We start from the raw sequence: 17,722 nt of genomic DNA on the forward strand, positions 1-17,722 counted from the left end.
AGGTTGTGGTAGAGTGGCCAAGTCCAGACTCCCGTAAGGCCCTACAGAGGTTTCCGGGGTTCACCAACTTCTACCGGTGTTTTATTTGCAATATCAGTCAACTAGCCGCACCTCTGACCGCCTTGACCTCCCCCAAAACTACGTTCAGGTGGTCAGACACAACCGATGCTGTGTTTGCCAAACTGAAGGGCTGCTTCGTTTCAGCCCTTATCCTAATCACCCCTGATCCATCATGTCAGTTTCTCTTACAAGTGAACCCGAGTAATTTATTATTTGTAAAAAATTTGGGCTCAATAATTTGAACCCATACATCCATACATAACAGGAGGGTTAAAAATGGGAAATGTCCTTCGCATCTAGACATAACAGAGTTCTCTCACTGCACTCCTGTGGAAGACGTGTTAGGTTTACATATTTTAACACTGACACTCCATCTGGAATAAATGTGTAAGCTTTCTCTGCAGCGTCGGTTTAAGAAATTTGATACAGAACACAATTCTGTTTTGGACGACTCTGTTTCTTATGGACACTGAGAAAGATTTTGGAACAAGATTTTCTTTTTTTTTTTTCAAAGCATTTTATTTTCACAACATAGGTTGCACTGTAACAAGATGCGAAATATGATTGTTGCAAATAAGTGAATTACACTTGAAATGTAATGTGTTTATTTGAGCGATCACCATTTTCCACTTAAGTGAACTTCTAAAGATAATGTGGGCAAGGTTTGTGAACCCTGTTATGTGTGAATGCCTTTGTTGAATTATTAAAATATTACCTTAAAATCTCGGGGATACTTTAATTGAATATTTTAACTCAAGGGGCTTGACTGGTTTGGGAATCCCTGGTCTAGCTCATTAAACTTCCAAAGCTCTCTCTCTCTCTCTCTCCTTCTCTCTGTTGTAATATTAAGAATAACAATCAGAAATCTTCTTAAAAACTTTGTGCTTTTATTCCATAAAAATGGTTAATAGCACATTCAATCACATGTTTTGGCCTATAATTATATTTTACTTGTCAGTGATTTTAATGTTAACATTTAATGTTAGTTCTTTTGTTTTTTAATGTTGACTTTTATAGCAATATTTTTGTTAAAAGGGTTTGATGATTTGAATAAAACCAAATAGAATGTTGAGCAACGAGTTCTCAACTATGATGTCACAAAGAGTCTTTAAATCTCATCAGCCCCATCTCTACAGTGTTCAGTAAACATCAGATTACTTTAGTCAGAGTTTGATCAGTTTGAGCTGAAGTTGGATTACTGAGCTAGAGGACATGGAGCACAAAATAAGTGACACAGCCTTTAACGTGTTTGATGAAGTTCGCTTAGAGGGGGAACACACTGACGTCATCATCACAGTTCAGGGCAAACATTTTAAAGTGCATAAGATCATCCTTTGTGGCTGCAGCCCTTATTTTAGGTGAGGACAGACCCTTTCACAATGTTTTATAAAGAAGTGTCGTTTTCTGAAGCGCTTCATCTTTAAATTTGCTCCACAGGATGCTTTTCTCCACTCAATGGACCAACACGGAGGAACAACCCTACGATATTCCAGGATTGTCCTCGGACACCATGTCTCTTATTATTCAATATGCATATGCAAGTCCTGTCCTCATTACTGAAGAGAATGTGTCGGAGCTCTTGGTGGCGGCAGATCAGTTTATGATCTCAGATCTAATAGATGCCTGCTGCCAGTTCCTGGAGGCAAACCTTTGCCCGCTGAACTGCATTGGTGCCTGCATGTTAACAGAGCGTTTCCACTCCTGCTCAAAGCTCCACCAGAAAGCAAGGCTTTACGTCCTGCAGCACTTTGAGGAGGTGCTTCGAGTATCAGAGGAGTTCCTGGAACTCCCGCTGGGACATCTAGAGGAACTGATTGCTCAGGATGAGCTGAACGTCAAAAAGGAGGAGGTGGTTTTTGAGGCCATCCTTCGCTGGATTGGTCATGCACCTGAAAACAGGAGAAAACACATTGCCCTGTTACTTTCAAAGGTAAGACATATACTCTTATACAAATTCATCTTGATAATCATAGTTTCCAACCATTTTTCTTTTTGCCAATCACATAATAAACAACAAACATTATAATAATCACTTACATGGCAAAATACAGTGTAACAATTGGCTGTAACAATAGGAAAAGAAAAAAAATAAATAAACAAACAAAATATGGTTTGATTACAACTTCGCATATACCTTATGAATTATGCTATGCTACCTTATGAAGTGTATTTTAAACCAAGACCCCAAGACCGAAGCCCATATTTGTTTATGCATATACATAATTAGACAGAGATTATAAAGGCCACATTTGATTTTAACTCTTCGTTCACTTTGTTTCAGGTTCGAATGGGGTTGATGTCACCTGAATACTTCATGAATGACGTAAGAAACAATGCACTGGTGTTGGAGAACGAGGCATGTTCGGATATTGTCATCAATGCAATGAAGGTCATTTTTGCCCCCTACATTGAGGAACCTGCCAGTTCAGAGCTCATAAATCAGCTGACACGCCCACGTCTGCCCTCTGAGATCCTATTGGCCATCGGAGGGTGGAGCTTAAGCAATCCCACCAATGAGATTGAGGCATATGATGCAAGGGCGGACTGTTGGGTCAATGTGACTCAAGAGGATGAGCTTCCCAGAGCCTATCATGGTCACACTTCACTTTCACACTACTTTATTATACTTGACCTGTTTTAATGCTCATAATCCTGCCCTGTGTAAGAACATGAAAGTACCGACAGTCTTTTGATTGTGTAAGTAAATGTTTGATGACTGAATTTGTACTTGAAGAACATGATTTATTAGGTACAATCACATTTTTGGACTAATGGATCAATAAAAATTCATAATATTGTATTATGAATACTGATTTGTCTCAGTGGTTATATTAGTATATTATAATTTTTTATTTGTGCTATTTAATTGTAATGGTAGTACAGTATTGTTCAAAATAATAGCAGTACAATGTGACTAACCAGAATAATCAAGGTTTTTAGTATATTTTTTATTGCTACGTGGCAAACAAGTTACCAGTAGGTTCAGTAGATTGTCAGAAAACAAACAAGACCCAGCATTCATGATATGCACGCTCTTAAGGCTGTGCAATTGGGCAATTAGTTGAAAGGGGTGTGTTCAAAAAAATAGCAGTGTCTACCTTTGACTGTACAAACTCAAAACTATTTTGTACAAACATTTTTTTTTCTGGGATTTAGCAATCCTGTGAATCACTAAACTAATATTTAGTTGTATGACCACAGTTTTTTAAAACTGCTTGACATCTGTGTGGCATGGAGTCAACCAACTTGTGGCACCTCTCAGCTGTTATTCCACTCCATGATTCTTTAACAACATTCCACAATTCATTCACATTTCTTGGTTTTGCTTCAGAAACAGCATTTTTGATATCACCCCACAAGTTCTCAATTGGACTAAGGTCTGGAGATTGGTCTGGCCACTCCATAACATTAATTTTGTTGGTTTGGAACCAAGACTTTGCCCGTTTACTAGTGTGTTTTGGGTCATTGTCTTGTTGAAACAACCATTTCAAGGGCATGTCCTCTTTAGCATAGGGCAACATGACCTCTTCAAGTATTTTAACATATGCAAACTGATCCATGATCCCTGGTATGCGATAAATAGGCCCAACACCATAGTAGGAGAAACATGTCCATATCATGATGCTTGCACCTCCATGCTTCACTGTCTTCACTGTGTACTGTGGCTTGAATTCAGTGTTTGGGGGTCGTCTCACAAACTGCCTGTGGCCCTTGGACCCAAAAAGAACAATTTTACTCTCATCAGTCCACAAAATGTTCCTTCATTTCTCTTTAGGCCAGTTGATGTGTTCTTTGGCAAATTGTAACCTCTTCTGCACATGCCTTTTTTTTAACAGAGGGACTTTGCGGGGGATTCTTGAAAATAGATTAGCTTCACACAGACGTCTTCTAACTGTCACAGTACTTACAGGTAACTCCAGACTGTCTTTGATCATCCTGGAGGTGATCATTGGCTGAGCCTTTGCCATTCTGGTTATTCTTCTATCCATTTTGATGGTTGTCTTCCGTTTTCTTCCACGTCTCTCTGGTTTTGCTCTCCATTTTAAGGCATTGGAGATCATTTTAGCTGAACAGCCTATCATTTTTTGCACCTCTTTATAGGTTTTCCCCTCTCTAATCAACTTTTTAATCAAAGTACGCTGTTCTTCTGAACAATGTCTTGAACGACCCATTTTCCTCAGCTTTCAAATGCATGTTCAACAAGTGTTGGCTTCATCCTTAAATAGGGGCCACCTGATTCACACCTGTTTCTTCACAAAATTGATGACCTCAGTGATTGAATGCCACACTGCTATTTTTTTGAACACACCCCTTTCAACTAATTCAACTAATTGCCCAATTGCACAGCCTTGAGAGCGTGCAAATCATGAATGCTGGGTCTCATTTGTTTTCTGAGAATCTACTGAACCTACTGGTAACTTGTTTGCCACGTAGCAATAAAAAAATATACGAAAAACCTTGATTATTCTGGTTAGTCACATTGTACTGCTATTATTTTGAACAATACTGTATATATTAAAAAAAAAAACATTTTAAAATGTAATTGCAATAAATGTTTATTTAATTATCTTTAATTATGTTATACTATCCTAATGGAGGACAGATAATCAAATACACAGTCTAAATAGATATTATAATATACTAAGTCCATAATATAAAAATAAACAAACAAACAATATAACAAGCACTTTCAGAGAAGAATTGTTTTATTTTTTATTGACAATATTGATTACAGCTTCAGTTCAGCTGGAGTAACTCAAAACTACCGTTCATGAACTATAATCATTCAATTAATACATTTAAAACTGTGTGAATATCGAAAGGTCCCCTAATTTGACCATTAAAAAATACCAACCTGAATCAAATTTCTGAGACATGAGACAAAATATCCCATAACTATACCACCTAATATATTTTAAAACCGCAACACTACTAGATGCTTGATTTGCAAATATTCATAATAAATACTTGACTTTTTTGTTATCTATCAGTGTTGATCCATATTGACTGATAAACGTGAGAACAAAAGAAAAACATTTTGTGAGAATGTAGAAATCTATTGAACACAGATTTAAAAATGACAGTATTAATAATAATTTTCTATTAAATGGTCGTGAGAATTTGGAAGTAACAGGATATAATAAAGAATTTGAGGGTTAAATACCAGCCCATAATAATTTTAAGATCAAGACACAAGCTGTGAGAGATCCTAGAGATTAAAAGAGAGAAAGAATTTAGAGCTAGAGATAAAAAGTGAGTGTTTCTTTCACTCAGCTGTGTGTCTCAGTTGTTTCTTACTGTAAGCTGTTCAGTGAGAGAAGCACTGATACACTGTCTGTCGGATCAATCCGAATGAACCCCAAATCCAGCATAGAGGGGTTCAGAGAATGTGCTGTTAAATGTGTGTAAGTGTGTAAGTGTGTGTGTGTCAGAGACACTGTAGAAGGACAGAGTGCCAGCCGGCCAGTCCAGATACACTCCTACTCTCTTAGACTGATGTGAAGAGACAGATATTTCTGTGCTCTTATTATCATGAAAGACAGCGAATCTATCATTAACACATTTCAGACTCCAGGATTTCACATTGTATCCAAACAAACAGTCATTACTTTTTCCTTTCCTGCTGATTCCTTTACATGCCACTGCTATATTAATGTTACCATCCCATTCAGCTTCCCAGTAACATCGTTCCGTCAGACTCTCTCTACACAGAACCTGAAGACAGTCGTCAAATCTCTCTGGATGATCAGGATACGGCTGCTTCTCTTCCACATGTGTCATCTTTCTATTCCTCTCAGAAAGAGCAAGATGAGTGTTCGCAGTGTTTGGATCCAGTGTGAGATCACGTGCATCTGAACACAAGAAAGCTTATAACATTTATGACACAACAAAACAAGGTGTATGCGTGTGTGTGTGTGTGTGTGTGTGTGTGTGTGTGTGTGTGTGTGTGTGTGTGTGTTTGTGTGTGCGCGAGAGAGATAGAGAGAGAGTGCTTGTGTGCATGTCTCACATTTCTGTGGTTCTTTTACAATCCTTATCTCTTCTCCATGATCCATACTGTAAAAACAAAAGAGATGTCACAATCAAAATCACATAATAATGAATATTTTATATCAAATAAAAATGGATGTTAAACTAAAATAAATCATATCTCATTTCTCAAAACTGAGGCCCAATCCCAATTCTATTTTCTACCCCTTCTCCTCCGCCTACGCCTTGCCCTTGTCCATTGAAGCAGTGTCAAGTAGTAGGGGTGAAAATATTCCCCTAAGGATTGGGACACCACTACTGTGCCATCACACATCATCATACATCATCTGTCTCTTACACTACACACATATACTGTTGTGCATTAGAGCCTTTAATTATTCTTCTGTATTAATGCGCTGACAGGAATGTAAATAATGACTTAGATTTAAGCCACAGATTCAACTTTACATCAACCGATCATTTGTGTCTGCCCTTTCATTTATTTTAATTAATAACTAATAATCTTCTAGTATCTGCAGAAATATCTTGCTGCACTGAGCTGAGCTTTATTCAGTATCATGAGGTCCAATTTGGTTTCTTCTCATTTAGACTATGATCTCTGTGTTTGTATCATGGATCTATTTGTATTTCTAATGTTCTTAGCTCTATGTCCCTTTCCCTGTGTGGTTGTTCCACTTCTCAGGCCGCCACTGTAAATAAGAACCTGTTCTTGTCATGATCCTGCCCTCGTGTCCTTGATTTTTCCTAGTCTTGAGGCAGGATCATGACAGACCCTTGTTTTGTGTACAAGCGCATGGCCTTGTCTTTGGGCCATGTGCTTGTGTTGTCTCGTTCCCTTGCCCCGCCCCCCTTGTTAACCTAGTCGTGTCTTGATTGTCCTATCTGTAACACCTGTCGTGTCTTGATTAGTACCCATATTTAGATCTCCTAGTGTGCTCTGTCTTGCGTCGGTTCATTGTACCTGTGATTGTACCTGTGATTGTTCCACTCTGTGATTGTTCCTTAAAGAAGTGTTTGTATTACCGTGAGTGTTTGTTTATAGTTAGTATTTAGAGTCCTTGTTTATCTTGTTAGTCCAGTCCTGTTTTAGTTATTTAGTCTTTACCTTGCTCCGTGTTTTCCCCCTCGTGGGTTCTGTTTTCCCCTTTTTGTAATAAACCCTTTGTTTGAGAATCCCTGTCTGCACCTGAGTTCCTCCCTTACCAAACCCTGACAGAATGAACCGACCACCAAGGAACTCAGCAGACAGGAGGCAATGCTGGATGGCATCAGCCAGCCAGCGAGATTGTTTTGAGGGCTCTCGCCTTGTGGTGTTCCGGGGGACCAGGGGAGGTCGTTCCGGAGTGAGGGGGCGAGAGGAGGAGCCCCAGAGGTCCCCAGCTGCCGGCGATCCCGGAGGGTCGTGTCCTTGCCGTGGCAACCCTGGGGGTCAGGCAAGCCCCTCCCAGAGTCCTGAGGTGCCCTCCTCAGCCAGCAGTCTCCCCATGAAACGAGGGAGACGGTTTTCATGGGAGTCAACTTCTGAGTCTTCGGCGTCCGAGACTGCCCTGCCCGAGACCAAACTCCCCCAACCCGCCTCTGACCCAGCTGTGGCCTCTGCACCGCGCCCAAGGAGGAAGAGGAGGAAGAGGGGGCCTGCCGGTCCTGTGACCCTGTCTCCTCCCGTGCCAGCAGCGGAGAGCGCTGGCGTGCCCGTGCCAGCAGCGGAGAGCGCTGGCGTGCCCGTGCCAGCAGCGGAGAGCGCTGGCGTGCCCGTGCCAGCAGCGGAGAGCGCTGGCGTGCCCGACCCAGCAGCGGTGAGCGTGCCCGAGCCAGCAGCGGTGAGAGCTGGCGTGCCCGTGCCAGCAGCGGTGAGCGCTGGCGTGCCCGAGCCAGCAGCGGTGAGCGTGTCCGAGCCAGCAGCGGTGATCGCTGGCGTGCCCGAGCCGGCAAAGAAGAGGGCAGTATGCAAGTCGGCAGTCGTGAGAGCGCAGGAGAGTGCCGCGGCCGACTCTGCAGCAAAGACTTTAGTTCAGTGTATCTCATCTCGTAAGGAGATGCCAATTGTCTTAGCGGCTAAAGCCTTTTCTGATTATTTGTCTAGTCTTGTCCGTATCCTAGAAGTCCCCGTCAGTCCTGTCTTGTCCCCAGACCCTGTCCCTAGAAGTCCCGAGTGTCCAGCCGTTGTCTCCCCGTGTGATGTTGTCTCCCCGTGCCCAGCTGATGTTGTCATGAGTCCCGTTGATGTAGCCCCGTGTCCCGTGAGTGTTGCCCCGTGTCCCGTGAGTGTTGCCCCGTGTCCCGTGAGTGTTGCCCCGTGTCCAGCTGATATTGTCCCGTGTCCAGTAGATGTTGTCCACCCGTGTCCAGCTGTCGTCTCCCCGCGTCCCGTAAGTCTTGCCCCGCGCCCCGTAAGTGTTGCCCCGTGTCCCTTGTCCGCTCCTATCATGTCCCCTGCCAGTTGTCCCGAGACCCCTCCCCGCCCCTCACCACCCAGACCTGCCCGTACCCCCCGTCGTCAGCCTTCGTCCTGTCCTCCTAAAACTCCTGCCCCACCCACTCACCCTGGTCTGCCCCCCATGAACTTTGTGGTCCTGCCCCCTCCCCTTCCCTGTTTGTTTTTTTTGTTATGTCACCCTAACCCTGCCATTGTGTTTTCATGTTTGCCTTTGTTATTATTAGTCATGTCTTGTTGGTTTGTGTCTGTGTCCCAGTCTGTCATGTCAGTCATGTCCCGTGTTTGATGTTCCCTTGAGGAGCGTCTGGAAGCCGCTCCTTAAGGGAGGGGTTCTGTCATGATCCTGCCCTCGTGTCCTTGATTTTTCCTAGTCTTGAGGCAGGATCATGACAGACCCTTGTTTTGTGTACAAGCGCATGGCCTTGTCTTTGGGCCATGTGCTTGTGTTGTCTCGTTCCCTTGCCCCGCCCCCCTTGTTAACCTAGTCGTGTCTTGATTGTCCTATCTGTAACACCTGTCGTGTCTTGATTAGTACCCCTATTTAGATCTCCTAGTGTGCTCTGTCTTGCGTCGGTTCACTGTACCTGTGATTGTACCTGTGATTGTTCCACTCTGTGATTGTTCCTTGAAGTGTTTGTATTACCGTGAGTGTTTGTTTATAGTTAGTATTTAGAGTCCTTGTTTATCTTGTTAGTCCAGTCCTGTTTTAGTTATTTAGTCTTTACCTTGCTCCGTGTTTTCCCCCTCGTGGGTTTTGTTTTCCCCTTTTTGTAATAAACCCTTTGTTTGAGAATCCCTGTCTGCACCTGAGTTCCTCCCTTACCAAACCCTGACAGTTCTTAATGACTTGCCTGTAAAAATAAAGATAAAAATAATAATAATAATCTGCTTCATGTCTCTGATAATGATGAGAATTTACTTTCTAGATCCAAATGATGCTTTGGTATCAGAGACTTGAGTCTGTTTCTTAGATGCTACAGTTGAGCTGAATCAAGAATATCTTCAGCCATAGAGATCAATAATTCTCATTTCCATGTGCAGTATTTATGTGTGTACGTACTATGTGCTGTATGCAGGGTTTCATGTACAGTTTTCAATGACTTTATAACACACACGACGTGATGATTATTAGTGTTGAACATACTTGAGTTTGTCCTACCTGTAGTTTGGATCAGAGAGCAGCCTGACAAATGATTTTCCTGGATGATTGTAGCTCAGATCCAACTGTCTCAGATGTGAGGGGTTTGAACTTAGAGCTGAAGCCATGAAACAACAGCCTTTCTCTGTTACCATACAACCAAATGATCTACACACATACACAAACACTCAATATTACATCATCTGGAACTGGAGATCATCTTAAAACAATTTGCACACAGCAGTGTTCAGATTCCTGTAACTCTGCTTTAAATCAAATGATTCATTGTGTCACTTTTTTTGCACAGGTTCACTGATTACAGCTTCAGTTCTGCTGGATTAATTTTCGGTTCAATGTTGATGGAGCAGAATTGATATAAGATTCTCTGTTCATCTCCAATCCTCACAACTTTGACAGTTCAGTCAGTGAATAAATCATTATCATTATAAGTACCAACACAAAGACTTCATGGGGTCTTTGATACATTACAAAAACCCAGCAGAGCAGAGGGCATCTTTAATTTCTTAAGTGAACCTTTTTCTGTTGAGTTGGCAGTGTGAACTCATCGGTTCATCAGAGAGCAGCTTCATTCCTGAATCTCGCTGGTCATTTTGACCCACGTCCAGCTCTCTCAGTGAGTTTGATAATTTTAGAGATGAAGACAAACATTTACAGCGTTGAGCAGTGAGATAACATCCATCACATCTACAAAACAAGATGAAATATGGTTCAATATAAAAAAAAATATAGTAGGTTAAAATATTGTAATCTATGTTCTGCAAATGGCATTGGTCATATGTGGATTAATAATCTGTTCTTTATCAGCAGGTGAACAATGAATATTGACTGTAAATCAGCTCTAATATAGTTGTTAGTTTCTACTTATAACCAAGTGTACCTCCAAAGCAAGTTTGTGGTAAACCGATCTCATGAAAGTGCGTAATAATAGTATGCCAAATAAAAATGAAAATTTGTGGTATTTATAGACAAAAATTGACTTTGGCATGCATATGCTTTGTGATGGGTAGGTTTAGGGTTGTGGAGTAGATGAGTATCATATGTACGTGAAAAATGCATATCATATACACGCCAACAAATTTTGTATCATTTACACACCAAAACTGCATATTATATGTACCCTAAACACATGCATATCATATGCAAGCCAAAGTCCATTTTTGCATATCAATACCATGAGTTTTCATATTTATTTGGGGTACTTTTAATACACATTTTCATGAGACTGAGCTCGTTGTAGTCGTAAATACACACCAGTCACATGTGAAACTCTTTCATGAAACCAACAACAGGTGATGCAAAGGACTACAATCAGAGATCTCATTTATCAAGACAAAGTTTTCTTTTAAATTCACCAGCATTTCATCTGTAAAATGTAAACATATGCTTTTTAACGAGTTACAAGTTATTATATTGCAATTAATTTTGGGGCCCAAGCCCCTTGGGAGTGCAGGTCCTTCTTGTTTTTTTTTAAGGATTTGTATTTGTATTTTTAATTATTTTTTTTTTTACTATCTGGGGCATTTTTGGCACCTTAACATTCTCGATAACTCTTGAGTATTGGCAAACACGTAGAAATTCAGAGAACAGAAGAAGTTGAAACCTAAATACTAGGGGTGCTCAGAATTATCGGCCACTAATTGTTATTGGCCTATAATGGCTTTGGGAAGTTTGATAAGTGGTCTCTATAAAGGGTATCTCATACTGATCTCATCATCAACTGATCTCAAGCCTGTATGAATTACTGCAATCTCTCTCTTTTTCCCTCTCAAGATTTGCAAATGGTTTCAAATCAGCACATCGCCTCTGCACTATAAGTGTGCTGCATGCTGCACAGTCGACACAGGAATTGTTATTTGCACAATAGAGGCAGTGTCACCTGATTACTAAAATCTTTAAATCTTGCCATTTGTTTAAACTATTCAGCACTCGTACGCTCTCCTAGAAACTGTGCACTCATGCACACTCACCTCACATACATCTTGAGAAATCAGGCTTGCACTGTGTAAGTTATTGTGCAACAACTGGCCCATTGTAAAAACAAAAATGCAGTGTATGTTTAAACATTTGGGTGAGATAATGATCTACTTTTTTAAACTTTGCATCACATAAAGGCAAATAACCATTTTATTCTGTTTAATTTGTATAATTGCCTTTTAAGTGCTTAAAGATAACATCCTATAATATTGAAAACTAAATTTCTAAAGATTAATTAAAAATTAATTTTTCAATAAATGTTTTTTTTTTCATATGAATTTAATAGGCACTAATGTACAAGACTTCAAACATGTAAGTAGTCAAACAGAAACCACATACTGCACTCCACATATATCTCATGAAAGGAAAGAATTTTTACAAAGGGGTTTATAGACTTCTATTTTGGTGTAACTTTAAGATGGTGTGATTTCTTTTATAAATTCAGTTGTCCCTTTAGACACCAGTGTGTATTGCTGTGATCTGTTTCATCAAACCCAAACTATCTGTTTTTTTCTCTTTTATTTACACCCTTAAATACATGTTTCTGTAGAGCAGAGAGGTGGTGGTGACGCAGGGGCTTGGGCCCGTCAGCAGTGCTTGCAGCTATTAATTATACTGTAATAATGATATTACAAATTAATGACTGGTGTGCATTAAAGTATATTTATATATATAATGTGTTATGTTAATGTGTCTCAACAAAACAGAAACATTCAGTTGTATCTCCATCACATGAAGTAATACTCACAGAGCTTTTCTGCACTCCAGCACAGCTGATATCAGTCTCCTGGTACCCTCATCTGATGTGCTGATTTTCTCATCTGATATCTGAAGCATGTAAGCGATTGTTGAGCAGTGAGCAAAAGAGAGCTTATTCACTGAACAATTCTCTGATTTCACAAACTCTTGAATATCTAGAGTTTGATTGTTCATTTCCAGCAGAAGGAGGTACAGGTTGATGCATCTGTTAGCTGCAAGACCTTCATCACCCTTGATTTTGTCTTTAATGTACTCAGTGATTCTCTTGATGGTCTCTGAGCTGTTCACTGTGTGTGTCAGTAGATCCTGTAACAGTCTCTGATTGGACTCCAGTGAGATCCCCAGCAGGAACCGCAGGAAAAGATCCAGGTGTCCATTTTCACTCTGTAAGGATTTATCAACTGATTCTTTTAGTAGATCATACAGACAGACTTGTGTTTCTCTTGTACCAGTGATACCACCAGACATCTGATATTCTTCACTCAAAAACAACTTCAGTGGTTTCTCATTCTCGACTATATGGCAGTAAAACACAAAGAGTGCTGCTAGAAACTCCTGAAAGCTCAGATGAATGAAGCAGTAGACTTTCCTATGATGGATCACAGATTCCTCTTTAAAGATCTCAGTGCACATCCCAGAATACACTGAGGCGTCAGTGGCGTCTATGCCGCTCTCAATCAGGTCCTCCTCATAGAACATCACATTGCCCTTCATCAGCTGTTTGAAAGCCAGTTCAGCAAGTTTCACAATCAAGTTTCTGTTGGACTTCAGGAGTTTCTCTGGATCTCTCTCATCATACTTCTGATTCCTCATGTTGATCTGAGTCAGCAGGAAGTGGATGTACATTTCAGTAAGAGTTTGAGGGATTTCTGCACTCTCATCTTGTTTCAGGAGGTTCTGAAGCACAGTGGATGAGATCCAGCAGAAGACAGGGATGTGACACATGATGTTGAGGCTTCTTGATCTTCTGATGTGTGAGATGATTTTGTTGGCTTGATGCTCATCACTGATCCTCTTCCTGAAATATTCCTCCTTTTGAGGCTCATTGAATCCCTGAATTTCTGTCACACGGTTGATGTATTTTGAGGGGATCTGATTGGCTGCTGCTGGTCTGGAGGTGATCCAGATGAGAGCAGAGGGAAGCAGATCTCCTCTGATGAGGTTTGACATCAACACACCCACAGATGAAGACTCATTCACATCAAGAACTTTCTCCTCATCTGAAAATATCAATGGAATTCTGCTTTCATCCAGACCATCAAAGATGAACACAACTTTACACTCCTCATAAATCTGTGTGTCCAGTTCTTGAAGTTCAGGATGAAAGTCCAGCAGAAGTCTGTGAAGACTGTACTGGTGATCTTTAATCAAGTTCAGCTCTCGAAATGGAAGCACAATCATGAAATCTACATCCTGATTGGCTTTTCCCTCGCTCCAGTCCAGAATGAACTTCTGCACTGAGACAGTTTTTCCAATTCCAGCGATGCCTTTAGTAAGAACGGTCTTGACTTCATCTTTCTCCTCACATTTTGGTTCATTTAAGGGTTTAAAGATGTCATTACAGTAGATTGGATTGTCTTGTTTTCTGGCTGTTTTCTCCATCTGTAAAACCTCATGTTCTGTATTCACTCCTTCACTCTTTCCCTCTATGATGTAGAGCTGTGTGTAGATCCTGTTCAGGAGGGTTTGATTCTCGTCTAGTTTGATTCCCTCAAATAAACTCTCATACTTGTTCTTCATGCTGGTTTTGTGTTGGTTTTTAACTCTTTGTCTGATGAGGGTCTGACAGTCAGGGTCAGTGCAGGTCAGACAGGGCACCACTTCACCTCTCTTCACTCTGCAGAAAGAGAGATGAATAGAACAAAAAAAAATATGAAAATGCATTGTTATAAATGTTTTGGGTACATCAAGTTCTAAAAATTAATTTGAAGTGAAACCAGGTTTAGACCTTTTTTTCTTTATTTTCTTTGTAGATTTTCTTTTTTTGTTGATTTGGCAGTGTGAACTCATCGGTTCACCAGAGAGCAGCTTCATTCCTGAATCTCGCTGGTCATTTTGACCCACGTCCAGCTCTCTCAGTGAGTTTGATGATTGTAGAGATGAAGACAGACATTTACAGCATTGAGCAGTGAGATAACATCCATCACATCTACAAAACAAGATGAAATATGGTTCAATATAAAAAAAAGATAGTAGGTTAAAATATTGTAATCTATGTTCTGCAAATGGCATTGATCATATGTGGATTAAAAATCTGTTCTATATCGCCAGGTGAACAATGAATATTGACTGTAAATCAGCTCTAATATAGTTGTTAGTTTCTACTTATAACCAAGTGTACCTCCAAAGCAAGTTTGTGGTAAACCGATCTCATGAAAGTGCGTAATAATAGTATGCCAAATAAAAATGAAAATTTGTGGTATTTATAGACAAAAATTGACTTTGGCATGCATATGCTTTGTGATGGGTAGGTTTAGGGTTGTGGAGTAGATGAGTATCATATGTATGTGAAAAAATGCATATCATATACACGCCAACAAATTTTGTATCATTTACACACCAAAACTGCATATTATATGTACCCTAAACACATGCATATCATATGCAAGCCAAAGTCCATTTTTGCATATCAATACCATTAGTTTTCATATTTATTTGGGGTACTTTTTATACACACTTTCATGAGACTGAGCTTGTTGTAGTCGTAAATACACACCAGTCACATGTGAAACTCTTTCATGAAACCAACAACAGGTGATGCAAAGGACTACAATCAGAGATCTCATTTATCAAGACAAAGTTTTCTTTTAAATTCACCAGCATTTCATCTGTAAAATGTAAACATATGCTTTTTAACAATTAACAAATTATTATATTGCAATTATTATTAGGGCCCAAGCCCCTTGGGAGTGCAGGTCCTTCTTGTTTTTTTTTAAGGATTTGTATTTTTTTATTTTATTTTATTTTTATTTTTTACTACCTGGGGCATTTTTGGCACCTTAACATGCTCGATAACTCTTGAGTATTCATTTGAAGTGAAACCAGGTTTAGACCTTTTTTTTCTTTATTTTCTTTGTAAATTATATATATTTTTTATTTAATTCAGATTTACAGATTTAAAAATAATAATATTTTTATTTTTATTTCAAAGTTTCAAAATGATTTTAAATTCATATTTTTAATGTATGGACATATTTGTATTATATTTGTATAAATACCACTGTTTCTCTGATATCCATTTTATTATTATTAATGTAGAACTCTTGCTAAAACACCTGACAGAACTCCTGCATTTTTGTAGACCTGCCCACAGACAACTGGATCGACAGATCGTGCATTGATTTGGATTTTGCAAAAGCAAAACTGCATTATGTGTTTAAGATTTGTATATATATATATATATATATATATATATATATATATATATATATATATATATGTAAAAAAAGAAAAAACACAGCCCTCTTTTTTCTCTAGTCATGTATGCGACTTTTAACTCTATCATGTATAAAAAGCCCTATTTCTTTAAATTAAAAGCACATCTTGCCAGTGGTCAATTACACCTTTAAGTCACATTTATGCTCACATGGACTTGTCACTCTTCACTGATACACAGCTGGGTTCTGAAGATGCTTTTTCCAGATGCTTTTGTCTTTCACTGAGATCAGGTGGAACATGTATGGACTCGTCGTCACTCTTCATAGACACACAGCTGGGTTCTGGAGATGCTGCTTCATGTGTCTGAACATCACCCCTCTCTCTCTCATAGACACTCATATTAGATACAGTGCACTAGAAAACACTGAAAATGTACAACACTTTTCATCATCAGATATACAGAATGTAATTTGAGAATAAAGATGTTTTGGGTATGATTTACATATTTCAGTATGGGATTGAAATGTTCACCAGTTACATGTTTGTTTAGCTAGAAAGGAATTAAATTACAAGCCTAACATTACAAAATAAATACTTTTGGAATGCTGTTAAATATGAAATAATGCATGAGTATCATCTTGAGAATAATGTATGAGAATGTGTAGGTTCCTACCTCTTTCTCAATGAAGAACATCAAACACAAACTTCATTCAGTTCATAAATCCGTTCTGTCTCTAGATTGCAGCACTAAAATGATCTGTTCTCAAACTGAACTTTATACACAGACAGGTTTTCTCTCCTATTGTTGTTCAAGTTCTTCCTTTCACAAAAATGTAGTCTGTTCAGTGTTCAAGCACCACTTAAAACAAACTGGTTAAACCGGTTTATATTTTAACCCTTAAGAGATGAAAAAAAATAATTAATTTTAAATAAGTCCAAGCACCACTTTAAATTACAGTCCACAAATCTCTTCACTCTTCATAGACACATAGCTGAGTTCTGGAGATGCTGCTTCGTATTTTTCATAGACACTAATGCACTAGAAAACACTAAAATGTACAACACTTTTCATCGTCAGATATACAGAATGTAATTTGAGAATAAAAATGTTTTGGGTATGATATTCACCAGAAAGGTATTAAATTACATGCCTAACATTACAAAATAAATACTTTTTGAAGTTCATGGATAGGACTGGTGACAGTAAGCCTGTTTTAAGTGGCATAAAATCTTGAAGGTGAATCATGCAAAGTTATTTGCTGATAGTGGTGTTGAGAAGTTGCTGAGATTGACGAATAATCTTTCATAAGGTAATTAGCTGAAACTCATTGACTCATTTCTCTAGATGTCCAGATTTGTTCTTCAGTAATCTCCATCATGTACCCATAAATAATATAATATGTACCCCATGGTTAAAAAATACCTATTGGCCTTTAGTAAAATTATAAAAATCATATTTTTCTAAATAATTCCCAAACATATGATTTTTGTTAAGGCCATACAATCCATGTAATATTAGAATAGGTACCTCTTAGTTTCAGAATACTTATAGTATAAATAATTTGTGATTTTACGGGTTGTTACCCCTTAATTCTGCAAGCATTGCATATTATTCCCTAAATGGAGGTACTGAATAGGTACACTAAAAAAAGTACGCTTTAACTTCAGCTTACTTGTGCAATTCTTTGCAGGTTGCATATCTGGTTGTTACACCCTTATTACCCAAACACATTGTTAGCATTCTGAAAACTCTTTACATGCATGCAGGACAGCAGTTTCTTACAGTCAAAGTGAGAGCGTTTACCACAGTCCATACTTTAGATTCAAGTAAATAAGCAGATGAAATTACATAATACCATGATACAAGATAACAGTTACTTCAGCTTTCACAATGTATACTTTTTTCACCCATTGGTTAGGTTCGCTTTTGCATGTATTCTGCTCTCCACAAGAACAGCAGAGGT

The 17,722-nt window shown here is 39.1% G+C and overlaps 2 protein-coding genes across 3 annotated transcripts; one reads left to right on the top strand and one right to left on the bottom strand.

Moving 5' to 3' along the window:
- Positions 1-1,208: 1,208 nt before the first annotated feature.
- On the top strand, positions 1,209-2,832 carry LOC113071780 (kelch-like protein 10). The gene is made up of 3 exons (XM_026245087.1): positions 1,209-1,418; positions 1,498-1,990; positions 2,342-2,832. Exons 1-3 carry the CDS (start codon positions 1,273-1,275, stop codon positions 2,699-2,701), a joined length of 999 nt encoding a protein of 332 aa, XP_026100872.1. The 5' UTR covers positions 1,209-1,272; the 3' UTR covers positions 2,702-2,832.
- A 1,948-nt stretch (positions 2,833-4,780) lies between these two features.
- Positions 4,781-16,558, bottom strand: LOC113071778 (NACHT, LRR and PYD domains-containing protein 14-like). 2 transcript variants are annotated; one of them, XM_026245083.1, is made up of 8 exons: positions 16,432-16,558; positions 15,967-16,182; positions 14,329-14,529; positions 12,370-14,217; positions 10,161-10,331; positions 9,648-9,794; positions 6,071-6,117; positions 4,781-5,912 (listed from the first exon to the last, which is right to left on the bottom strand). In XM_026245083.1, exons 2-8 carry the CDS (start codon positions 16,155-16,157, stop codon positions 5,404-5,406), a joined length of 3,114 nt encoding a protein of 1,037 aa, XP_026100868.1. In that variant the 5' UTR covers positions 16,158-16,182; positions 16,432-16,558; the 3' UTR covers positions 4,781-5,403. The 2 variants fall into 2 exon arrangements, with proteins under 2 accessions (XP_026100868.1, XP_026100867.1); XM_026245082.1 differs by having other exon boundaries at positions 15,967-16,172; positions 16,432-16,537.
- Between the last annotated feature and the right edge of the window lie 1,164 nt (positions 16,559-17,722).

Source organism: Carassius auratus, unplaced genomic scaffold (genome assembly GCF_003368295.1).
Source record: "Carassius auratus strain Wakin unplaced genomic scaffold, ASM336829v1 scaf_tig00008123, whole genome shotgun sequence".
In the NCBI taxonomy this organism is placed as follows: domain Eukaryota; kingdom Metazoa; phylum Chordata; class Actinopteri; order Cypriniformes; family Cyprinidae; genus Carassius; species Carassius auratus.

What these genes read in the sequence shown, in the direction of transcription:
- LOC113071780 (XM_026245087.1), top strand. Translation starts at nt 1,273, where the DNA reads ATGGAGCACAAAATAAGTGACACAGCCTTTAACGTGTTTGATGAAGTT. An exon ending in GGCTGCAGCCCTTATTTTAG is followed by an intron (nt 1,419 to 1,497) that starts GTGAGGACAGAC and finishes TTTGCTCCACAG; the next exon opens with GATGCTTTTCTCCACTCAAT. An exon ending in TTGCCCTGTTACTTTCAAAG is followed by an intron (nt 1,991 to 2,341) that starts GTAAGACATATA and finishes ACTTTGTTTCAG; the next exon opens with GTTCGAATGGGGTTGATGTC.
- LOC113071778 (XM_026245082.1), bottom strand. Translation starts at nt 16,452, where the DNA reads ATGTTCTTCATTGAGAAAGAG. An exon ending in CTGGAGTGCAGAAAAGCTCT is followed by an intron (nt 10,332 to 12,369) that starts GTGAGTATTACT and finishes CTTGTTTTGTAG; the next exon opens with ATGTGATGGATGTTATCTCA. An exon ending in CTCTCTGATCCAAACTACAG is followed by an intron (nt 6,118 to 9,647) that starts GTAGGACAAACT and finishes TTGTTTTTACAG; the next exon opens with TATGGATCATGGAGAAGAGA.